This window comes from Schistocerca nitens, chromosome 6, assembly GCF_023898315.1.
Source record: "Schistocerca nitens isolate TAMUIC-IGC-003100 chromosome 6, iqSchNite1.1, whole genome shotgun sequence".
NCBI classification, from domain to species: Eukaryota; Metazoa; Arthropoda; class Insecta; order Orthoptera; family Acrididae; genus Schistocerca; species Schistocerca nitens.
In genome coordinates, this window is record NC_064619.1 from 493,654,483 (window position 1) to 493,674,877 (window position 20,395).

Here is a 20,395-nt window from a genome sequence, read left to right on the forward strand (position 1 = left end):
ATATCTGTAACTCAGTCAGAATGGCTGTTCGGGATTATTTAACATATTTTTAACCAGTACTTTGCAAATCAGTGATTGAATCACATGGCTGACTGTCTATTATTCACATACTTGTTCTGTATAATGAAATGTTATTTCACACAGCTCCAACTCCTTGTGGCATTTCCTCAAGAGACTTAATGAAGAATTTCTATTTCCTTCTTTGGCTTATACTACATATATGCATAGCAGCACAAATAAAAGTTGTTGAGATTATTAGTGCCATAGACACTTGCTAAAATATGACTGAAATTCCTGTGTTGCAACATGATTATGTACTATGGTTGACAAATTGGATGTATCGTCATAGGGTTTTTGATTCATTTACTGCTGATGAAAAAATTGCATTGCCATGTCTTACACTCATCACCTGTGATGTGGAAGTTTATATGATACAGCTAAATAACCTTGTAAACATTATTTTTACTCAATTGAAAAGGCCTCCTCCTTGCCAAGATATATCTACACATATCACAATGAGAAACTTCAGATGAATAAATTGCCATGCATTTAATATTTCCACTACGTGACCTGATGCTCACTTGATGATCGTTACCATAAGATATCATAACACATAATTATTGATTTATTATTATGATGTAGTAAATGAGGATAATGGTTGATGGTGTCATTTTCTTACACATACATGACCAATCTTTGCTCTAAAATAATTTCAGGTGCTCCTGGAAGTTGCCTTGTAAAGTTCTCCACCATGCCATTTATGTTTTGCAATCTGAATGATGTCTGTGACTATGCCAGTAGGAGCGACTACAGTTATTGGCTTAGCACTACAGAGCCAATGACTGCAATGATGACTCCCATACCACCAAGAGACTTACCAAACTATATATCCAGGTATGACTTCTATATGGGCTTCAGTTTGACGTATAAGCTATGGTTTATTTTTATAACACTCACATAAAACATGATTTATTATACTCCCTTCTTATGTATATGAAAATGATGTATTGGGCCATTTTCTGTGCATTACTTTTCATATTAAGGTGAGGCTCTAAAGCATGGTGGGTGCTGTTTGGACCATCCTGTATAAATGCTCACAACATAGGTTATATTGCAGGGAGGGTTCTCACCTGTGCAATTCAGAAAAGCTGGTTGTGATAGGAAGAATCCAGATGGCACAGGCTGTGAAAAAGTCACTGAAGTGAAGAACATTACATTGGGCAGCGTGCTCAACAACTGGGTGGTCCAGCTGTTTCTTGTCCACATTTTGTCGGTGACCATTCAAGAAGATGGACAGCGTGTTGACTGTCATACCCACCTAGAGTGTAGCACAGTGGTTGCAGCTTAGTTTGTAGATCACAGGACTGCTTTCTCATGTAGTCCTGCATTTGATGGAATAGGTGATGCTTGTGACTGGACTATAGTAGTTGGTGGTGGGAGGATATATGAGACAGGTATTGCATCTAGGCCTATTACTGTGATTTAAGCCATGAAGCAAGAGGTTGGGAGTAGGGCTGGAGCAGAGATGGATGAGGATCTTGTGTAGGTTTGGTGGGCGCAGAATACCACTGTGGGAGGAATAGTGGGTAGGACATTCCTCGTTTCAGGACATGATGAGAGGTAGTTTCTTGGGTAATATGCACATCTTTCAAAACAGGAGATTCCCTTCCATCACTACAATTTGCCCTCACTCATATCTAGGGTGAGTTTTGATTTGAAATGCTCCTGTATCTGCCATAATTACTAGATTTAGCAACCAATAATTGCATTTTGTCTACACACGTAAAAAAATTATTGGGAAGGCAGGTAATGAGATTGTTACTGAGACAAATGGTTATTTAACTCAAATGATCATACCTTGTTTTACTGTGAGTGTTTAAAAAATATAAGTATAGTAAAACATTCTCTTTTAAATCTTTCTTTGTCATCCTCCATATGTTACTATAGATCTTGTAATATTGTTGTGCATTATAATTAGTTTCTGAATCTGATTCTTTGCTTTCTGAAGACACTTTGATGAATCTGGTACTTTGCTTTCTGAGGACACTTTGATGGCTATAGAGAATTAATATTTCCTTTTTCCCACTAAAAAACTGAATTTTTGAAAAATTATCTTGAATAGCAATAGTTTATCATCTGTACTTGTAGTCATGTTTTAATGCTAATGAAATGTGTTAAACTATTTTCAAATGATAACTGCTTTAACTAACAAACAATTTTTGCAAGTACTGTATTTCCAGGGGCAAATGTGGACAATGGACATAATTTATTGTTTATGAACTACACTTTAAAACTGAAATAATTGCAGAAATGTAGGAAGTTAAGGAGATGAAACCTGGATTAGTTGAAAGAACTAGAAGTTGTTGCAAGTTTCAAAGAGAGTAAACAGAAACTGATGTGATGAGCTCAAGGCAGCAGAGGATCAGATAGGCAAATAGACAACATCCAGTAGACCTCATTGGGTAGCACAAAAGATACTGAATCAAACTGATGAAAGGAGAAAATATAAAAATTTAGCAAATGAATGTCTAAAAAATGATATTGACAGCAAGTGGAAATTGGCAAAGCAGGAATGATTAGATGAGAAATACTAAGCTGTAGAAGCTTGCATGGCTATGGGCACAATAGATGTAGCATATAGGAGAATCAAAGAGATCTTTGCAGAGAAAGAAAGTGCCTGTTTTAATATTAAGAGCTCAAATGGCAAGCCCTTGCATGACTATGGGCACAATAGATGTAGCATATAGGAGAATCAAAGAGATCTTTGCAGAGAAGGAAAGTGCCCGTATTAATATTAAGAGCTCAAATGGCAAGCCCTTACTTAGAATTGTAAAGAAGGATGAAAGGTGGAAGGAATACATATGATTGTCTATTCGAGGGAAACATACTTGAAGATAATATTATAGAAAGAGAGGAGGAAGTAAATGCAGATGCGATGAGAATATGATACTGCACAATTTGACAGAGTTCTGAAAGACTTAAGGCAAAATGAGTCTTCTGAGCTAGATGACAGTCGCTCAGAATGATTCAGAACCAACTATGATAAACTACTCTGCCTTGTATGTAAGATATATCAGACAGGAAAATATCCTCATACTACAAGAAGGATGCAATAATTCCATTTGCAAAGAAGACATGTGCTGAAAGGAAGACTGGAAAAATTGGTAGAAGCTAACCTTGGGGAAGATCAGTTTGAATTCCAGAGAAATGTAGGATCACAAGAGGCATATCCACCCTACAATTTAAGTCAGAAGATAGGTTGATGAAAGGCAAACCTACATTTACATCATTTGTAGATTTAGTTAAACTTTTGACACTGTTGACTGGAATGCGCTCTTAGAAAATCTGAAGGTATCTGGGGTAAAATATAGAGAACAAAACGTTATCCACAACTTGTAAAGAAACCAGGCCACAGTTAGAAGACTCAAAGGACATGAAAGTGAAGAAGCTGTTAAGAAAGAAGTATGACACTCTCCTCAGTGTTATTGAATTATACATTGAGCAATCAGGGCTGGAACAGAATGGACACTGACTTGAAGAAGGCTTATAAGATAATTAGATAATTATCAGTGAAAGTAAAACAATGGTAATGTTGTATTTGAATTAAATCAGGTTATACTGATAGAACTGAATTAGGAAATGAGATAGTAAAAGTAGTAGATGAATTTTGTTATTTTGGGCACAAAATAATGGACATAGCACAGAGGATATAAAATGCAGACTGGCAGTAAGAATACAAGTGTTTCTGAAAAGAGGAATTTGTTAACATCTAATATAAATTTAAGTGTCTTATTCTGAAGATATTTGTATGGAGTATGGTCTGTACCTAAGTGAAATGTGGAATATAAGCAGTTCACACAAGAAGATAACTTTTGAAAATTAAATTGGTAAATGAGGTGGTACTGAATTGAAATGCAGAAAAAAGAAATTTGTGGCACAACTTGACTAAAAGAAGGGACTAGCTGACAGAACACATCTTGAGGTGCCAAAGAATCCTGTTTGGTAGTGGAAGAAAAGAGGGGGGAAGGTTAAAAATTGTAGATGGAGGCATAGGCTTGGATACAGTAAGCTGGTTCAAATGGATGTAGGTTTCACTAGTTACGCAGAAGTGAAGAAGCTCGCACAGAACTGACTAGCTTTGAGAGCTGCATCAAATCAGTCTTTGGGCTAACGATAACAATATTATAATAACATTGTTGATTATTATTATTGCTTCATTTACAGGATAACTGAAGTTTAATATCTATTGCCCCAATAATAATTTTAACTTTCTTACAGACCATTTGTATCAGGAAGAATGATAGCACAGCAATCGACTACAGTGTAATAAAAATTAGTTTATATAAGTTGTTTTATGCAGATTGTAATAATGTGCTATTTTCCTAGTACTGATGCAGCTTACCACAGATGAATCATGTACATCTGGGTTGAACTTATTTTGTATTTGCATTGCTAAATAGATGCCCCATGTGCTGTTTTAAATAAAAGTAACCTGTCAGTACAATTAGAATGCAGTGTTTTACAGTTATGTCCAATTAATTTTATAGGTGTACAGTTTGTGAGGCTCCTACACGTGTCATAGCAGTCCACAGTCAGTCCATCAATTATCCATCATGCCCTAATGGTTGGGAAATTCTGTGGACAGGCTACAGTTTTATCATGGTAAATACTGATGCTGTTAAGTTTAGTGCTATTTCATTAACTTTTGCATAATTATTTAAGTATGATACAATAGCATTTTTTTATTAATTAAATGGAAAGTAGCCAAATAGCCAGTTCACATATATTGTTTGCACATACATTATAATGCATAATCGTACAAAACTTACTATAAATTTACAAACATGATAGTAGATAACCATTAAATAGTTATTCAACTCTACTGATAGATATAGCAGCATATGACACACAAAACATAACATTGACGGCTTTCAACAACTTTAGAATGAAATTTTCACTCCTGGTTGACAGGAGAGCTTCTGTGAAGTTTGGAAGGTAGGAGACGAGGTACTGGCAGAATTAAAGATGTGAGGACGGGGCATGAGTCGTGCTTGGGTAGCTCAGTTGGTAGAGCACTTGCCCTAGAAAGGCAAAGGTCCCGAGTTTGAGTCTCGGTCCGGCACACAATTTTAATCTGCCAGGAAGTTTCAACAACTTTGTTATAATACTATAGTGCACATTGCACTTTCCTCCTTTTTAATTCTTCCACTTCTAACAGCACCTTAAAGTGTGTCAGCAGTTAGCAATTTATTTTGACGGTCTTTAACAGTGAGGCAGATATGTGGTTAGGTAGCCAGGGGCCACTTGATCCACATGCTCCGCCTCTTGACAATCACTGGCTGTTGACATGATAATGTAATTTATGAATATATGCTTTTTGACTTTTGCTTTGGTTAAGTCTTAGTTAAGCCAAATTATTTCAGTTTTTTTATCTGCCATACCACATCTGACTCCAGATGCGTGGTGCAATAGCGGCATAGGTCCTTGAGTTTTGTCTGTAGGAGGTCTGTCGCTGTCTATACTATTTCTCCAGTCCCCGCAACCCCCCTCCCACCCCTTTATTTGTATCATGTATCCCAGTTGTAGTAGGTTGTGATATTGTATGATTTAGCATTTTTATCCATTATTTGTAAGAATCTTTGCATATATCTCATTTCCATCAGGTACTACTAATGTAGCTGATCAGTCTGCCATATAATTTTATAATATCCAACGTGCTTTTCCATTCGACACATCACAAACTGAATTTCTGATCTGATATACTAAAAACATAGTCCTGTATACTATAGGATTTAGTTCTTCTGATAGTTCTTTAGGAGCTAAAAAGCTGGCATTATAACTATTACTATATTTTATGAAAAGGATAGATTGCCATTCACTGTAAAGATGATCCATTGAGTTGCAAACAGGCTTAACAAAAATACTGTTACACAGTTAGCTTCTGGCCATAGCTTTCTTCAGAAAAGAAAACACACATATTCACAGAAGCAAGTACACCTCATGCACACGTGATCACGTTCTCCAGCAGTTCAGACCAGAATATTGTTGATATTCTGAGCTGGAATTACAATTGTTTGTTATTATATTTTTGTTCTTAATTTTACTTTATATTGTTGTCATGGCTGTGACTTCTTTTAACAGCTTGCTATTTACTTTCCCTTCTTTGTACATCATCTCGAAACCCACTTCTGACTCCAATCTCACTCATGGATCAATTTGCATAAAGAGGAGCAACTTTTCAGAACATATAATGCCAAAGAAAGCAAAATTTTCAAAAGAAGTTAAAAAAAAACACAGAAAAAGTATTTTATAAATTTTTGCGAATTTTACTCAAAATGCTCAGGGAGAGCTGTTGATAAAAATGTGTTTATTACAAAGTAATTTTTTGTTTTACTTTCGTGATATGAAGACTTTAGTGGGGGACTAAATGCATTTTGTTGTCTCCTGTTGGACAATATGGCCTTTGATACAAGCTTCTTTGGACATAACGCACTTTGATTAGTTTTCGGCAACACAGAGCTGGTAAATAAATTTTATATTTTGAAAATTCACTTTTTAATATTCAGTACAGTACTTTCACTCTAGAAGTAGAAACAGAAACATAAATGCTCTTAATGTTGACATTATTTTTCCAAGAACAGGTTCCTCTCCTAAACAATCACAAACAATACCTTGGGCAATAAGTTTGGTACATGGAAGGCTGCTAATTTTGGTGAAGAACTTAAGTACATCATTTTCTCTCCAATTTTTTGCAAATCAATGGCTTAGTAACTTTTCTTGCACTTATTTTCTTGTGTAATCCTGTTCAGAGATGACACAATGGGTGTCTTTGCTAATTTGCAGAAATCTGTATCCAAATTTCCTAATCAAAAAAAGCACTTTGAAAAATCATCAAAAACTAGTTGAGATGAGTTTTGATTTTCACTTTAATTACACTTTCACCTATCATGTATTTATTCAAACGAATCCATTTCAGATCACTCATCACATTTACAGGCTTCAAATTTTTACTTAGTTCCTTCTCAATCTTTCATCAAAATCCTTGTTTCATACACTTTTGCCTAAACTTCCTGGTATGTATTTGGATTCAATATTTTGGACATTTTATGAAGTTTCTTTCTTAGTTGGCCAAAAACTGAGTCAGCAGGTAAAAAAGACTGTTCTCAAATTGAAAAGCAGAAAAGTACATCATTCACATGCACTGTAGATTTTCTTCTAACTAAAAAAGGTTAAAATTTATGAAAAACATGCATCCACTTTTACTATACCCTCCAAATTAAAATACAAAAGCTTACACAACTGATTTCTGTAAGCTACATCAGAGTGAAAAAAGAAGACATATGCAACAGTGCTGCAACACTGAAAACTACTACCAGTTGGTCATGTTTGGTCAGTTGAAAGATTTCATTTCAGTCCACCAGTCTTGCATTGTAGGCAACACTGCTTAATAAAATAAATTGATGGATTTCATACAGTTTGACTCATTCATACCAGAGGACACAATGCTATTTGTTGCATTTGCTACTTTTCAAAGCTCTTTTTGAAGGTTCTAAAACTTGTTTTTATGGGATCTGATTGTAGAAGTGTGTCGAGTGGGTCAGAGAATACTTTAATTTTTATGAAGTTCAATTTTGTCCACCAGTGGACATAAGCATTTTGAAAAGTTGCTCCTCATATATTCTTGTCTCATGCTTCCAGGGTCCAATTAATGTGGGTCTGCCATCAGTTTTATCATCAGCATGTGTTTCAGTTTCTGATGTGGTGTCCAGAATTTCCCTTCCATAAAAGAAAGCTTCTTCCTACCAAAATTTCACAAAAAATTGGTGTTCCGTCAAAGTATCCATTACATTAAAGTGAGGTACACTGCATGAAAGAAACAGAAAAAAAAGAAAAAGAAAAGAAGTGAAGCACACAGAAGACATGGTCGGTTGTCAACATAACTTCATACACATACACACCATCACCAGGTACATAAACGATTAGAGTTGCAATTCTCTGTGACATGTAAAACGACCACCAAAATGCATTAGTGTTGTTCATGTTTAGTTGTGTTGACAGGCCTGGTAGAGTATATGAGGTGTGTGAATAGTGTCAGACGTTGAGTGACCGCTGTGAATGATCCGGAGATTCTGCACACTTGTGTGAGACAGCACCTGACAGAGTCTGAAGGGGTCTCATTATGGGTCTCCATTTAGCCAGCTGGTCGAATCGTGCAGTATTCAGATTTTCGGCGCATTCCGATGAGACAGTGGTCCAGTGGGGTCTGCAAATTTGTCACAAAGGTTGTAGTTGACCATGTCTGACCACCACAATGGAGGACTGCTGTATTGTGCACCAAGCACATCGTAACCCCTTAACACCTTTGCTTGTAATCTGAGAATAAATAATGGACTCCCTGCAAGATTCTGTGTTGTCCTGTGTGATTGGTCAGAGACTAGAAGCAGCCAGACTGGGGAGTTACTGTATGAAATGTAAGAGGTCATTATCATCACAACACTAAACGGCTGCAGTGGAAAGGTGCCACATCTGCGAAGCATGGACTGCAAATGAATGGCACTGCATTGTGTCCTGCATTTCCCAGGATGACCATCACTGGTCAATTTGTCTAATGTTTTGGAGAGGCATGACAGTGTTACTCCTGGCATCATGTGTGGGGAGCCATCGGTTATGACTTATGGTCACAGCTAGTTGTGACTGAGGGAACGCTGGTGGCACAGTGGTATATTGTGGACTTTCTGTGTCCTCACATGTTACCTCTCATGCGACAATATCGGGGTGCCTTTTTCAACAGGACAATGCTCATCCACATATATATCTATGAATCATCTGTTTGACACTGAGGTACTCCTTTGGTCACCAAAATCCAGATCTGTCCCCATGAGAAGTTGTATGGCACCAGCCCGGACGTGAACTCCTTCGCAGTACCAGTATGTCAAGTACCAGTTTGAACAGTTATGGACAAAATTGCCTTAGGAGAGGATGCAGTGGTTTTATGACATCCTTCTCAACCAAATCAGTGCATGCATCTAGCTAGGGGGAAGGGCGGAGATGCAGTGTCATAATAATGATAAGTGGGCATGCTGTCGAGTTCTTTGTGCATTTGACTTCATTTTGTAATCAAAAAAATAACGTCACATAGGCTCTCAATTCATTAAGTTTCATTTCAGGGTGTTTTGTCAGACAGTGTATTTTTGGTAAATCAGCAGCTACTAGTCCGGTGCTGGTGGAATTGTTATTTATACTTTTTCAGTGCTTTTTTGACACTTTTTGCTGTGTCACATGGGGTTATGCTTCATTTTTTTAATAAAGTGTATTAGTTTTTGGTAATCCATGATAGTTTCCCAATTACTAAACAATTACCTGTTTTCTGCTACAATATGCATAAACTTTGCTTCCATCTCCTAACTGACAAGTGTTGAGGGGGTGGTCAGATCCCAATAGTTCCTTCAGTATTGCCCACATTGGCTCATGTTACATGGGCGTTTAACAGAATATTTCATCCACAACACTGTTGATTTCCTTAGAGAAACTTACTCTTATCAGTTTACTGTCATTTGATATCACAAAATGTGCTTCTTCTGTTATATCTGTGATAGACTTCCCACCCAGTCTTTCCTACCTGCACCTGAGTGATGGTGTTCATTGAAGTCTCTAATAATCAACTTTGTATAATTGAAAGTAACCATTAGGTCTCTCAGTAGCTTCATATTAATTGACATCCAGTAACCTGAAACACATCCTTATCTACCTCTAGGGGGGAACTGTCCACTGTAAAATCCTATTTCTTGTTAAGACAATTGCAGACTTTCATCTAACTGCACTGCCATTAGAACCAGCTCTTATACTGTCAAGCAACTTCTTAACACTTCAATTATGTTGATTGTGAGGACCAGTTTAATTTAATATATAAATGACTAAATTCCAGTTACCATTAGTGATACTTTTATTATAGTTGTACCTGTCCAAAAGTTTGTGCTAGTGGTGGAGAATGCCAGTGCTGAGTCTGCTGAAGATTCATGTCTGTGGGAAAAAATGAATTCCTTAGACAAACTTACTCTCATCTGTGTCTGTGTTTCTTTGTTTTTAGTCTCAGATTAAACAGTGTGAACAATGGTTATCTTTGACTGGCGAAATTTCATGGATCAAGGCAAGTTCAACTGCTAATGTCAGTTCACATCTGAGTGACATTACAAAACAACGCCTCTGTTTTATGCAAATATAGTTAAAAAGAAGTAAATAATAAAGGTGGTGTTATTAATACAAAAACTGTTAAGTACATCCACTATCGCACTGCTGAAGCTCATAATGTATAAACTTTAAGGTTAGGTTAAGGAAATATTGGCTATGTAAGTAATGAGTACAGATAAGGCAGTAACTACGCAAATTGTATTCAAGTTTTAACTACAAAAGAGGTGCATAAGCTGCTATGATAACTGCATGCATGTTTGTGAACAAAACTACACTGAAGCACCAAAGAAACTGGTATAGGCATCCATATTCAAATGCAGAGATACGTAGACAGTCCTATAATAATGCATCATCACTAGTCTGTGTCAATGCTGCTGCAAGTGTGGCTGCTTGTTGACTGATGCCACAAAAGACTGAAGGGCCATGCAAAATAACTTGGGCACCTACTCCATTCTTCATACTAATAGCATTATTATCAATAGCTTTATATACTGTAAGGCGCGAATGCCTTCTCCTCCTATAATAACGTGGCGTCACTAGTCTGTGTCAATGCTGCTGGCAATTCCTTATCTAACCGCAGCGTGGCTTACACAACCTACCGGGAGAGAATTTTAGCCTGGCAGAGGTCAAGTAATAACTAGGAGCTCTGCCTGCTGGGAGTCTGGTGCAGTTGTTAGATCAGTTACTGGCAGGTTATCAAGATTTAAGTGAGTTTGAATGTGGTTTTACAGTTGGCACACAAGCAGTGGGGGACAGCTTCTTCAAGGTAGTGATGAAAGGTAGTGCTGAAGTGGGAATTTTTCCGTACGTCCATTTCACGAGTGTACCATGAATAACAGGAATACAGTAAAACATCAAATCTCTGACATTGCTGCAGTCAGAAAATGATACTGCAAGAACGGGACCAATGATGACTGAAGAGAATTGTTCAATGTGACTGAAGTGCAATCCTTGAGAAAATTGCTATAAATTTCAATGTCAGACCATCAACAAGTGTCAGCAAGTGAATCATTCAATGAAACATCATCAATATGGGCTTTTCGAGCTGAAGACTCACTCATGTACCCTTTATGACTGCACGAGACAAAGCTTTATGCCTCGTCTGGGCCCTTCAACACTGACAATGAACTGTTGATGACAGAAAACATGTTGCCTGGGTGGACGAGTCTTGTTTCAAATTGTATTGAATGGATGGACAGGTATGGGTATGGAGACAACCTCATGAATCCATGGACATATCAGCAGGGAACTGTTCAAGCTGATGGAGGCTCTGTAATGGTGTGGGTTGTGTGCAACTGGAGTGATTTAGGACTTCTGATATGTCTGGATATGACTCTGACAGGTGACACATACGTAAGCATCCTGCCTGATCAACTGCATCCATTTAAGTCCACTGTGCATTCTGATGGACTTGGGCAATTCCATCAGGATGATGCAACACCCCACATGTCCAGAATTGCCACAGAGTGGCTCCAGAAACACTGCTCTGAGTTTAAACACTTCAGCTGGCCATCAAACTCTGCAGACATGAACGTTATTGAGAATATCTGGGATGCCTTGCAACATGCTGTTCAGAAGAGATCTCCACCCCCTCTTACTCATATGGATTTGTGGACAGCCCTGCAGGATTAATGGTGTTAGTTCCCTCCAGCATTACTCCAGACCTTAGTCGAGTCCATGCCATGTTGTGTTGCAGCACTTCTGTGTGCTCATGGGGAGCCTACACAACATTAGGCAGGTGTACCAGTTTCTTTGGCTCTTCAGTGTAGTAAGAAGCATATGCAAATCAATTAGTGATTATAAGTTGGTGGCTCAAAGGTTGTGTCCTGGAATACAGTATCTGAGATTCGATTCCCGGTCAGTTCGTGGATTTTTTTCTAATTGCCCCTTCTTTTGCCTGTGTTTAAAATATGAAAAATGACATTTTTTTAAAATTTAGAGTCAAAGGAAAACTAAATCATGTGGCAGTTATTATGGCTGCAGCATTTGATTTTACTTTTCAGTTTTACCATTCTTATTCCACATTTCAGAAGCATGCACTGTACTTTTTTCTTATGTTTCACCAGAGGCAATCTCCTTTTTGTAAATTTCTCCCTGAGAAGAACATTTTCTGTGGTCTTTTTTTAAAAATATATATGTAATGTGTTGCTTCCACAGTTAACATACACTATTTTTCTTACCCGCTCAATGTAAATATTCTCTCCTTCATCTTCATTTTCATTGCAATCAATGAGAAGAACACTGTCATTTGAAGTTACAGTAATTTCCTGATTTACTGAAGTTGTGAATGAAGTGCTACTTTCAGTGTTATTTAAATGCAGCTAATTCATTTCAAAAAATTTATCCAAGCATAAAATTATATCTTGTCAAGTGTGCATACCTTCTAGGTCATTTTCTTAATATAATAACACATTTTCAAATTTTCCCAGTCAGATCTGTCCCTTTTTTCTGTGAATTAAAACCAGCAGCAACTCCTTTCCACTTGGTTTCCGGCAATAAATCATTTTTAGCCCAGGAGAAGTTAGAGGATCACACCTTTTTCTGCTTATTTTCCTTCATCTTAGCAACACAACACTTTCGATGATAAATACTATGTATCAACAATGTATGATTAATATCTGGCATTGAAGCATGATAATCATTTGATAGTTGATTGTGGCAGCATTACCAAGCACGTTTCATGCTAATTTAGATCAACATTGAACATTGTAGAGTCAGTCCAAAGTTTAATATTACGCAATAGAATGGATTCCTGAACAGAGTTCAATTTCTGAACTAAGGTCAAAATTGGTCTCCAGTCAGTAATGTCTCTGCAACTGACCCTTAGTTTTTGAAACATTTGTTGTGCAAACAATTCATTATAGAGGAGATTAGGAGGTGGAGTGATTGCCATGTTCGCATATGATGTGTTGTTCAGTTGGGGAGATTCTACAGGGTATCTTACATCATGCCTTTGTGATTTATTTCATGTTGATGCAATATTCTGGAAAAGATCTGTCATTTAACATATGGGATTTTATTCAGTGGACACAGCCATCATAGTGTTCATTGATATCATGTTGCCCCATTCAGCATGTGCATTGTTGCTGCCTGTGACAATGACAGTGAGGGCAATTGTAATACCAGGTTTGTGTATGGTTTGACTGGACATTGGCTCCACTAATCAAAAATGGTCGCTTTTAGCTTATGCAGTATTTTCTTGAACTTCTTAGGGTAGCATTTTATTTTAATTACACTGTGTCACAAATGGAATTTCTTCCTCTATTAGGCTGGACATTAACTTTTTTTAATTCCTTGTTCAATCACTTGAAATGATATATGTGCATGAAGCCCTCTCTGATTAAACATTCTGATTCCTCCCAAAATGTTTGTTGACACATTGGTGCTGGTTGCAATTTTAATCTTATTTCCAACTTCCAGTTCCATATGCAAAATTTGTGATGAGTTGATAATAAGCCCTATCATGGAACTGAACCCACTTATGTAGTAGTGTACTGAACTGGTGTAATTTGAAACTTATATTTTGGACTTTGTTTCTTGGCTTGGATGCAAGCAAGCAGATTTGCATTCTTCAGCACGAGAAGGTGGATATTTGCAAAGTGAAATGCAGGGAGCGCAGCAATGCACAAAACTCCATATTAATTTTTGTTTTCAACCTCTCCATCAACAGAAGTGCAATGTTGCAGAGATATTTTATAGAAACTCCAAAAAAACCTTCGATAAACCTCTCAGAATGTGAAAGATTTCTTCTTATATGGTAAATCTAAGACAGCCACCTTCTCTCTTCTCTCAAAAAAATAATCTTGAAAAAGTTTCAGCTGACATTGCAGCTTAGAACAGCCTCCAGTCATCCACAGTGGTTTGAAAAAAATCAGTCTCAAGTAAACCAAGTGTTGTATTGTATTAACAGTAAGAGCTCTGGGACTGAAGTCAAGGTAGCTATTTATTTCCCATCAGACTACATGAAGGACAAATTTTCACCATGAATGTGTCAAAGAAACTAAAAACACTTTTAATCGGTTGACAAAAGAAAATTCACATGACAGTTAACATTGCATAAGAGCTTGCAGGAATTACATGGACAATGTGTGCATTCCACAAAGTTTTGACAGCTTCTGGCTTGCCGTGACTGCTGGTCAGATACAAGCAACTCAGCTCAGTTCAGCGATGCACTGTTCATTGCCATTGATATACAGTGACATGAAACAATAAAATATTTGCTTCTATGTTAGCATGTACCTAAACAAATCCAAAAATAAGGGAGATGGCCCTTATATCTGGCTCTAAAGAGAAATGAATAAATAAGAACTGCATGTACCTACTCTTATTTCTCTGTTTCTTGCCACCATCGGTAAAATGGTTTTGGTTTGTCCTCGTAGGCATCCATATGAGAGGGAAGGGGGGCAAGAGGTGGTACTTGTCCCTTCTGGAATCTGGAATGCTGAGTTTTTTTCATTACAGATACCTCATATACATCTAGGGGTGATTTTCTGTGCTTTTGATAAATCTCTCATTTAGCCTATTGCAGCACTTTGTCAGCATAATTCTGGTGGTACGACATATCTTGAAAGTGACCAACTCATTTATATAAAAAAAATACAATTTTGCAGTCTTACCTTCACCCTGGACAAATTTCAGCACATGCCCTTGTTTGTCCTGCATGTAATTATTTGCATTCACTGTTTTTGCCATTTATATTTTCTTCTTTAAATGACTTGCTTTTTGTTGCCTCTGTATACATATTTGGATTCTTAACTGCTACAAAACTGTGTAGTAATGGCTGCACACTATTACTACAATGCCCCAAATTTTCTCTTGTTTACAATCACTGCATATGTTTTGTTGCAGCACACTCATGTTTGTGATGTGCGACCTGGGTGTATGTATTAACATAATTATGATCGAGAACTGGGTGTATTCAAAGCAGTCCAATAATTAGTGAAACATACAAAAATATGTTTGTATCCTTTAAGGATATTCAGCTTTCTTACACACACAGAAAATAGTGTTCCTTACTATGCCATGCATTTCAGTAAAGCAGTAAAGCTTTTTGAAAAATAAATGGTCTAAGCACTTGACACATATTGTGTGGAGGTAATTTGGTCCCATGCAATTTATGTGATTTATCCAGCATGACTGGTAGTAGAGCATTAAGCTGGGTGCACTTTAAAACATGAAAAGTCATTGTATCATACGACTTTGACATCAAGTCACAATTGGAATTGATCAACTCATACAAATACTGGATGTAATAATCTGTATGAATATCAAATGGAACTCCCACAGTGGCTCAGTTGTACGTAAAGCTGGTGGCACAATTTGGTCCATTGATACAATACTAGGAAAATACAATGAGTCTTCAAAAGAGATTGCTAACTTGTGTGGCCCATCCTACAATACTGCTTAAGTCTGTGGGATCTTTACCAAATAGGGGTGATGGGGTAATGAATAAACACAGAGACGGGCAGCACAAATGGTCACAGGTTTGTTTGACCCATAGGAGAATGTCACAGAGGTGCTGAAGAAACTGGAAGTCAGCTATCCTGTGAGTTTCAGGAACTGGTGTTAAATGATGAATCTAGGAATATTGTAGAACCCCCTACATATCACTTCCATAGGCATCACAAGGTAAAGACTAAATTAATTATACTGCACACAGAGGCAATTAAACAGTAAATTTTCTCTGCTCCATAGGTGAATGGAATGGGAAGAAGCCCTAATAAATGGTACTTTGTGAAGTACCCCAAACATGCACTTCATAGTGGTTTGCAGAGTATGGATGTAGATGTAGTTCATGATGAAGATATCAAAATATTTTACACAAAAACAAAACTGTGAAACAGCCGGAGAATCTGAAAACATATTATTGTTTACCAATAATATGACAGATTAGAGAACCTGTGTGTGGGTTCATACTTATCTGCACAACAGATAAATTTTTTCTCCATATCTGCATCCTGTGATGAAAACAGTAAATTTAGTCAATTAGTAGAAAGCAATTAACAATTTTCTTGCGGTGTTGCAATTCTTTTTATTTCCGCGCTTGCTAAGAGAGAAAAATTCCAGGATCTGCTGAGAATTGATGCCAGGCCTTTGGATGTATAGTCCAACACTACACACTTCGCCTTATGTAACATAATATTCAAACATTAACAGATATCATCAAGTGTCTTGCATTAATCTACATTTGAAAATAATATTCTGTTTGTGTGGAAACACACAGCTACTATATCTAACTATTTGTTAGATACAGTTAAATAAGTTGCTTCATCCAAAACAGAAAACATTACTACACAGTGTACATGGAAATACATGCTCAATGGATGTCAATAAACCTGCACTTTAGAGTCTTTGGTAAATTAATGATATTAACATTTCTTTGTGGACAGTTAACATTCAGTCTGATGTCAGAGTATGACTGTCTACTCATCCATTTCATTTAGTCACCAGACTTCTGTATTTGATGCACATTATTTAACTGTGACTGACATGGAGATATAGTAGCTGTATGTTTCCACACAGACAGAATACTATTTTCAAATGTAGATTAATGCAAGACACATTATGGTATTAGCTAATGTTTCACAATCAGTTTACATAAGACTAAATGTGTAATGTTGGACCACATATCCAAAGGCCTTGTGTCAATTCTCAGCAGATCCTGTTATTTTTCTGTCACTTATTACTTAATTAACCTCTGGCAATGACTTGTTAATGTGAAAGTTGCACTGTGTTTTGGGGTATAAGTCTCCTTATAACTGACTAAGCCAGATATTGTAGCAGGAAGTCAGTGGCCTACAATCTTTAATAGGACAATGCCTGTTGAATGTGGTATTCAAACCAGTCTTTAAGCTGAAGTCACCTTTACGATCATAATGATTCCAGCCAACAGATAACAGAAGGAGAAAAGAAAGAGCAAAATCTATAAGGATTGACTGGTGAGCCAAATGTATGTCATCGAAGTTAAGGGAAAACTATGAGTAGACCTTGATCAAAATAACAAAATGATTGATATTTGAGCATAGGAGAGGGGAGGGGGCAGTCTTGTTGTTTTATATTTGACTGCACACACAATGTGGCTGCTGCAGCAACAGCCAAGCATTTCTGTACTGAATAAAATCACATGCTGCCCATTAACATGCAATATTGGGCCTGCTTAGCAGGGAAGTAACATTCGTGTAATTTTTATGCACATTTTCAAAACAAGTCTAGGACATTCTGTCATTCAAATTCAATATCATACACAGAGAAGGAATGCAAATAATGAAAACTGGTCACACTTGTTACATCACTGCTCACTAGTTTCATTTGCAACTGACTGTAGCAACTGACACCTGAGCTAGCAGAGTAGTATGAAAATGGTGACCAGAATATAAGACATGACCAAGCTCATTCTATTTGGTTTTTACTGTCTTGTGAACAAACATCTGCCAATCACTTCATTACTGATCCAATCATAGATAGATTCTTCCTTAAGCTCTAAATATGAGTGTTTATTTCCCCTAATTATAAAATGTGGTTGCAATCAGGAACCATATTTCTTTGATTGTGTCTTTGTCTTGTGTAATGCTGGTATTTTGGAATGTAATTTGCTTGTTTTGTGACTGCAGCACACCGATGCTGGAGCAGAAGGAAGTGGTCAGTCACTTGTTTCTCCTGGCTCCTGCCTGGAGAGTTTCCGACCAAGGCCATTCATTGAGTGTCATGGTTTGGGCCGGTGCAATTATTTCACTACAGCATATTCTTATTGGCTGGCCACCATTGAGGAATATGAGATGTTCAGAAGACCAAGGCAGCAGACGCTGAAGGCAGGCAACCAAGAAGCTCGTGTCAGTCGCTGTGCAGTCTGTATTAGGCAGAAAAGAAGAGGTTCTAGTGATGGATTTTCTCTCCCTGATGCTGGAGAATATAGGACGGGTAGACGTCGCTTTGGATAAATTCTCAGCAGATGCATGTTGTAATGCACATATAAGAACTATGTTCAGTTTTTCCATCATTTACATGTAACTGCTGACAGTGTCAGAGAAGAACTAAGTAATGCTAAATTTATGTGTGGTGTGCTTTTTCTACCTGGAAAACATTTTTCTATCAGGAAAACATGAGTTTATATGAGAATGCTTAAGTAAGTTTCAGTTGTGATCGATGCAGCTGGATGTTATGGAGAATGATGCAATAACTACAACTAACTGAAGTATTGTCTTCATAGAGGAGGAATATTAATTTGTGCCATTAATTCAGTTTCCTATTTTTAGCATAAGTTATATTTAATATAATGACATTTTAGGAACTGTTCTATTTATGTACTGAATGCATGGTGCTATAAGTGATAGTAATATTGTAAGTGCTATCATGTTAAATAGATGTCATTTTGTAAAGTATTTATAAAATTTAAAAGAGTTTAATGAAGTCACTGCCATCTCACTGCCACTTGGAGCTGTACTAATGTAAATAGTAAAACATAAAAGAAACAATGCAATATGTGATGGACACTGTAAAAACGCCACTAAGAATTTTGTTTGTTAATAGGGAAATCAGACTTGTGCACAAAACAACAGTGCATTGTATTTTGTACAGCATCAAATAAATGTATTGTTTTTTTCTTATTTTTTAAATGATTGTTAATAATATCATACTTTTAATTGCCAAATTATGAAGTTCAGTTAATACTGTAATATCTTCTATTTTTAACACACTTTCAGTTTTAAGCACCTCTCCTGAACGTTACCAATTTATAAGTTTTATGTGTCCTTTAATTCATCTGCAGCAAATGTTGTTAATCTGTAATAGAGCAGTGGTACTTGAAGAGAAGTTATAGTCTTGTGGGCCAAAGAATTTTTATCACAAGAAATTAACTTGCAAATGATAGGTGGTGATTTACCATTCCTGGTCACTTAGCTGTGCATCAATGAATAGGTTTAAATTCTAAAGCTCTCCACAGTGGTTCATGGAATGACGGCATGTGATACTATTTATGGTGGTCTATCCGTGGGAAGAGGATGTTAACCTCAGTGGTCTCCTTGGTGCTATTTTGTAGGAGCAGACAATATGTTTCCAGCATGTTTCATCCTCTCCCTTCTCTTTCATAATCAACAACAACAAAACAACATGGCAATACACTCTACACAATGCCATCAAAATCACCTGGGCTGAACAGTTACTAATTAACAAAAAATTCACTCATTATGAAGAACAGGTGTCATGTGTGTGCTGTAAGAACCAACAATACAATAAGAAACTTTTTCTTCTGTTAATATTCACTACCGCACTTTTCATTGCCCCCCCCCCCCCCTCTCTCTCTCTCTCTCTCTCTGTGTGTGTGTGTGTGTGTGAGAGAGAGAGAGAGAGAGAGAGAGAGAGAAAGTTGAATTTGACTCTCAGTTATTGCTTATTAATGCAGAGGCAACAATTCTTATTCACAAGAATTAAAGCATATAATATTACATTGGTACTATACAGTTACTAGCTGGATTTAAACAAAAAGTAACTACTGTGGCAAGAAAATGTCTGATATGATGTATGATTCATTATTTATTATTATTATCATTTTCTATTGTGTCCCAGAAATTGTAAATGTTTTCTTTATTATGATGTACTTCATTAGATTGACTGTTAACGTATAAGTACATTTTATGATGTGCAGATGAAGGATATAGACATCACCCATAGAAGTAAGTGAAAGACTCAGACTAGGAGAATAGCTACAAATCACCAAATAAACATTTTGTAACTACAAAAACACAAATACGATGCATGAATGTAAGATACCTGCTACTAGAGCTTGGAAGAGAGGCAGGAGAGAATATAATATACAGCAGTGCTCTTAATCTGCATTATTCTTGTAATTTGTAACTCATTTTGATACTGTTATATATGAAAATGCAGCAGAGACTAGGATAATTTTCATGAAAACTTTGAATGAGACAACAAGAAATTACAAGGTTTAAACAGAAAGAAAAAGAGAAAATAACATTTTGTCCCAGGATTTTGAAACTAGAGATTCTTTCTTCAAGATTGAACATAAAATGCTGGAAGTGATGATAAACAACAGAGTGGGAAAGAGGGTTAAGTTATTCTCAAAATGTTGGAGAGGAACAGAGCATAAATAATGAAATGTAACCGATGCAATGCAAAATGTAGAAAATAAATACTGTATGGAAAAACAGAAGGCATTTTATTGATTAGAGAAAGACCAGTTATTAAGAGTTGA

General features: G+C 36.7%; 1 protein-coding gene and 1 non-coding gene across 2 annotated transcripts in view; both read left to right on the plus strand.

The window, feature by feature from the left end:
- LOC126263018 (collagen alpha-5(IV) chain-like) overlaps positions 1 to 18,800 on the plus strand; it is a 609,289-nt gene extending 590,489 nt beyond the window's left edge. The window contains exons 32-34 of the mRNA XM_049959984.1: positions 717 to 894; positions 4,548 to 4,662; positions 17,799 to 18,800. Coding sequence (XP_049815941.1) covers positions 717 to 894; positions 4,548 to 4,662; positions 17,799 to 18,125 — 620 coding nt within the window. The 3' untranslated portion in view covers positions 18,126 to 18,800. The remainder of the gene's footprint in view (positions 1 to 716; positions 895 to 4,547; positions 4,663 to 17,798) is intronic.
- On the plus strand, positions 5,049 to 5,123 carry Trnas-aga (transfer RNA serine (anticodon AGA)). The gene has a single exon. It is a non-coding gene; the product is annotated as a tRNA-Ser (tRNA).
- Positions 18,801 to 20,395: the final 1,595 nt, after the last annotated feature.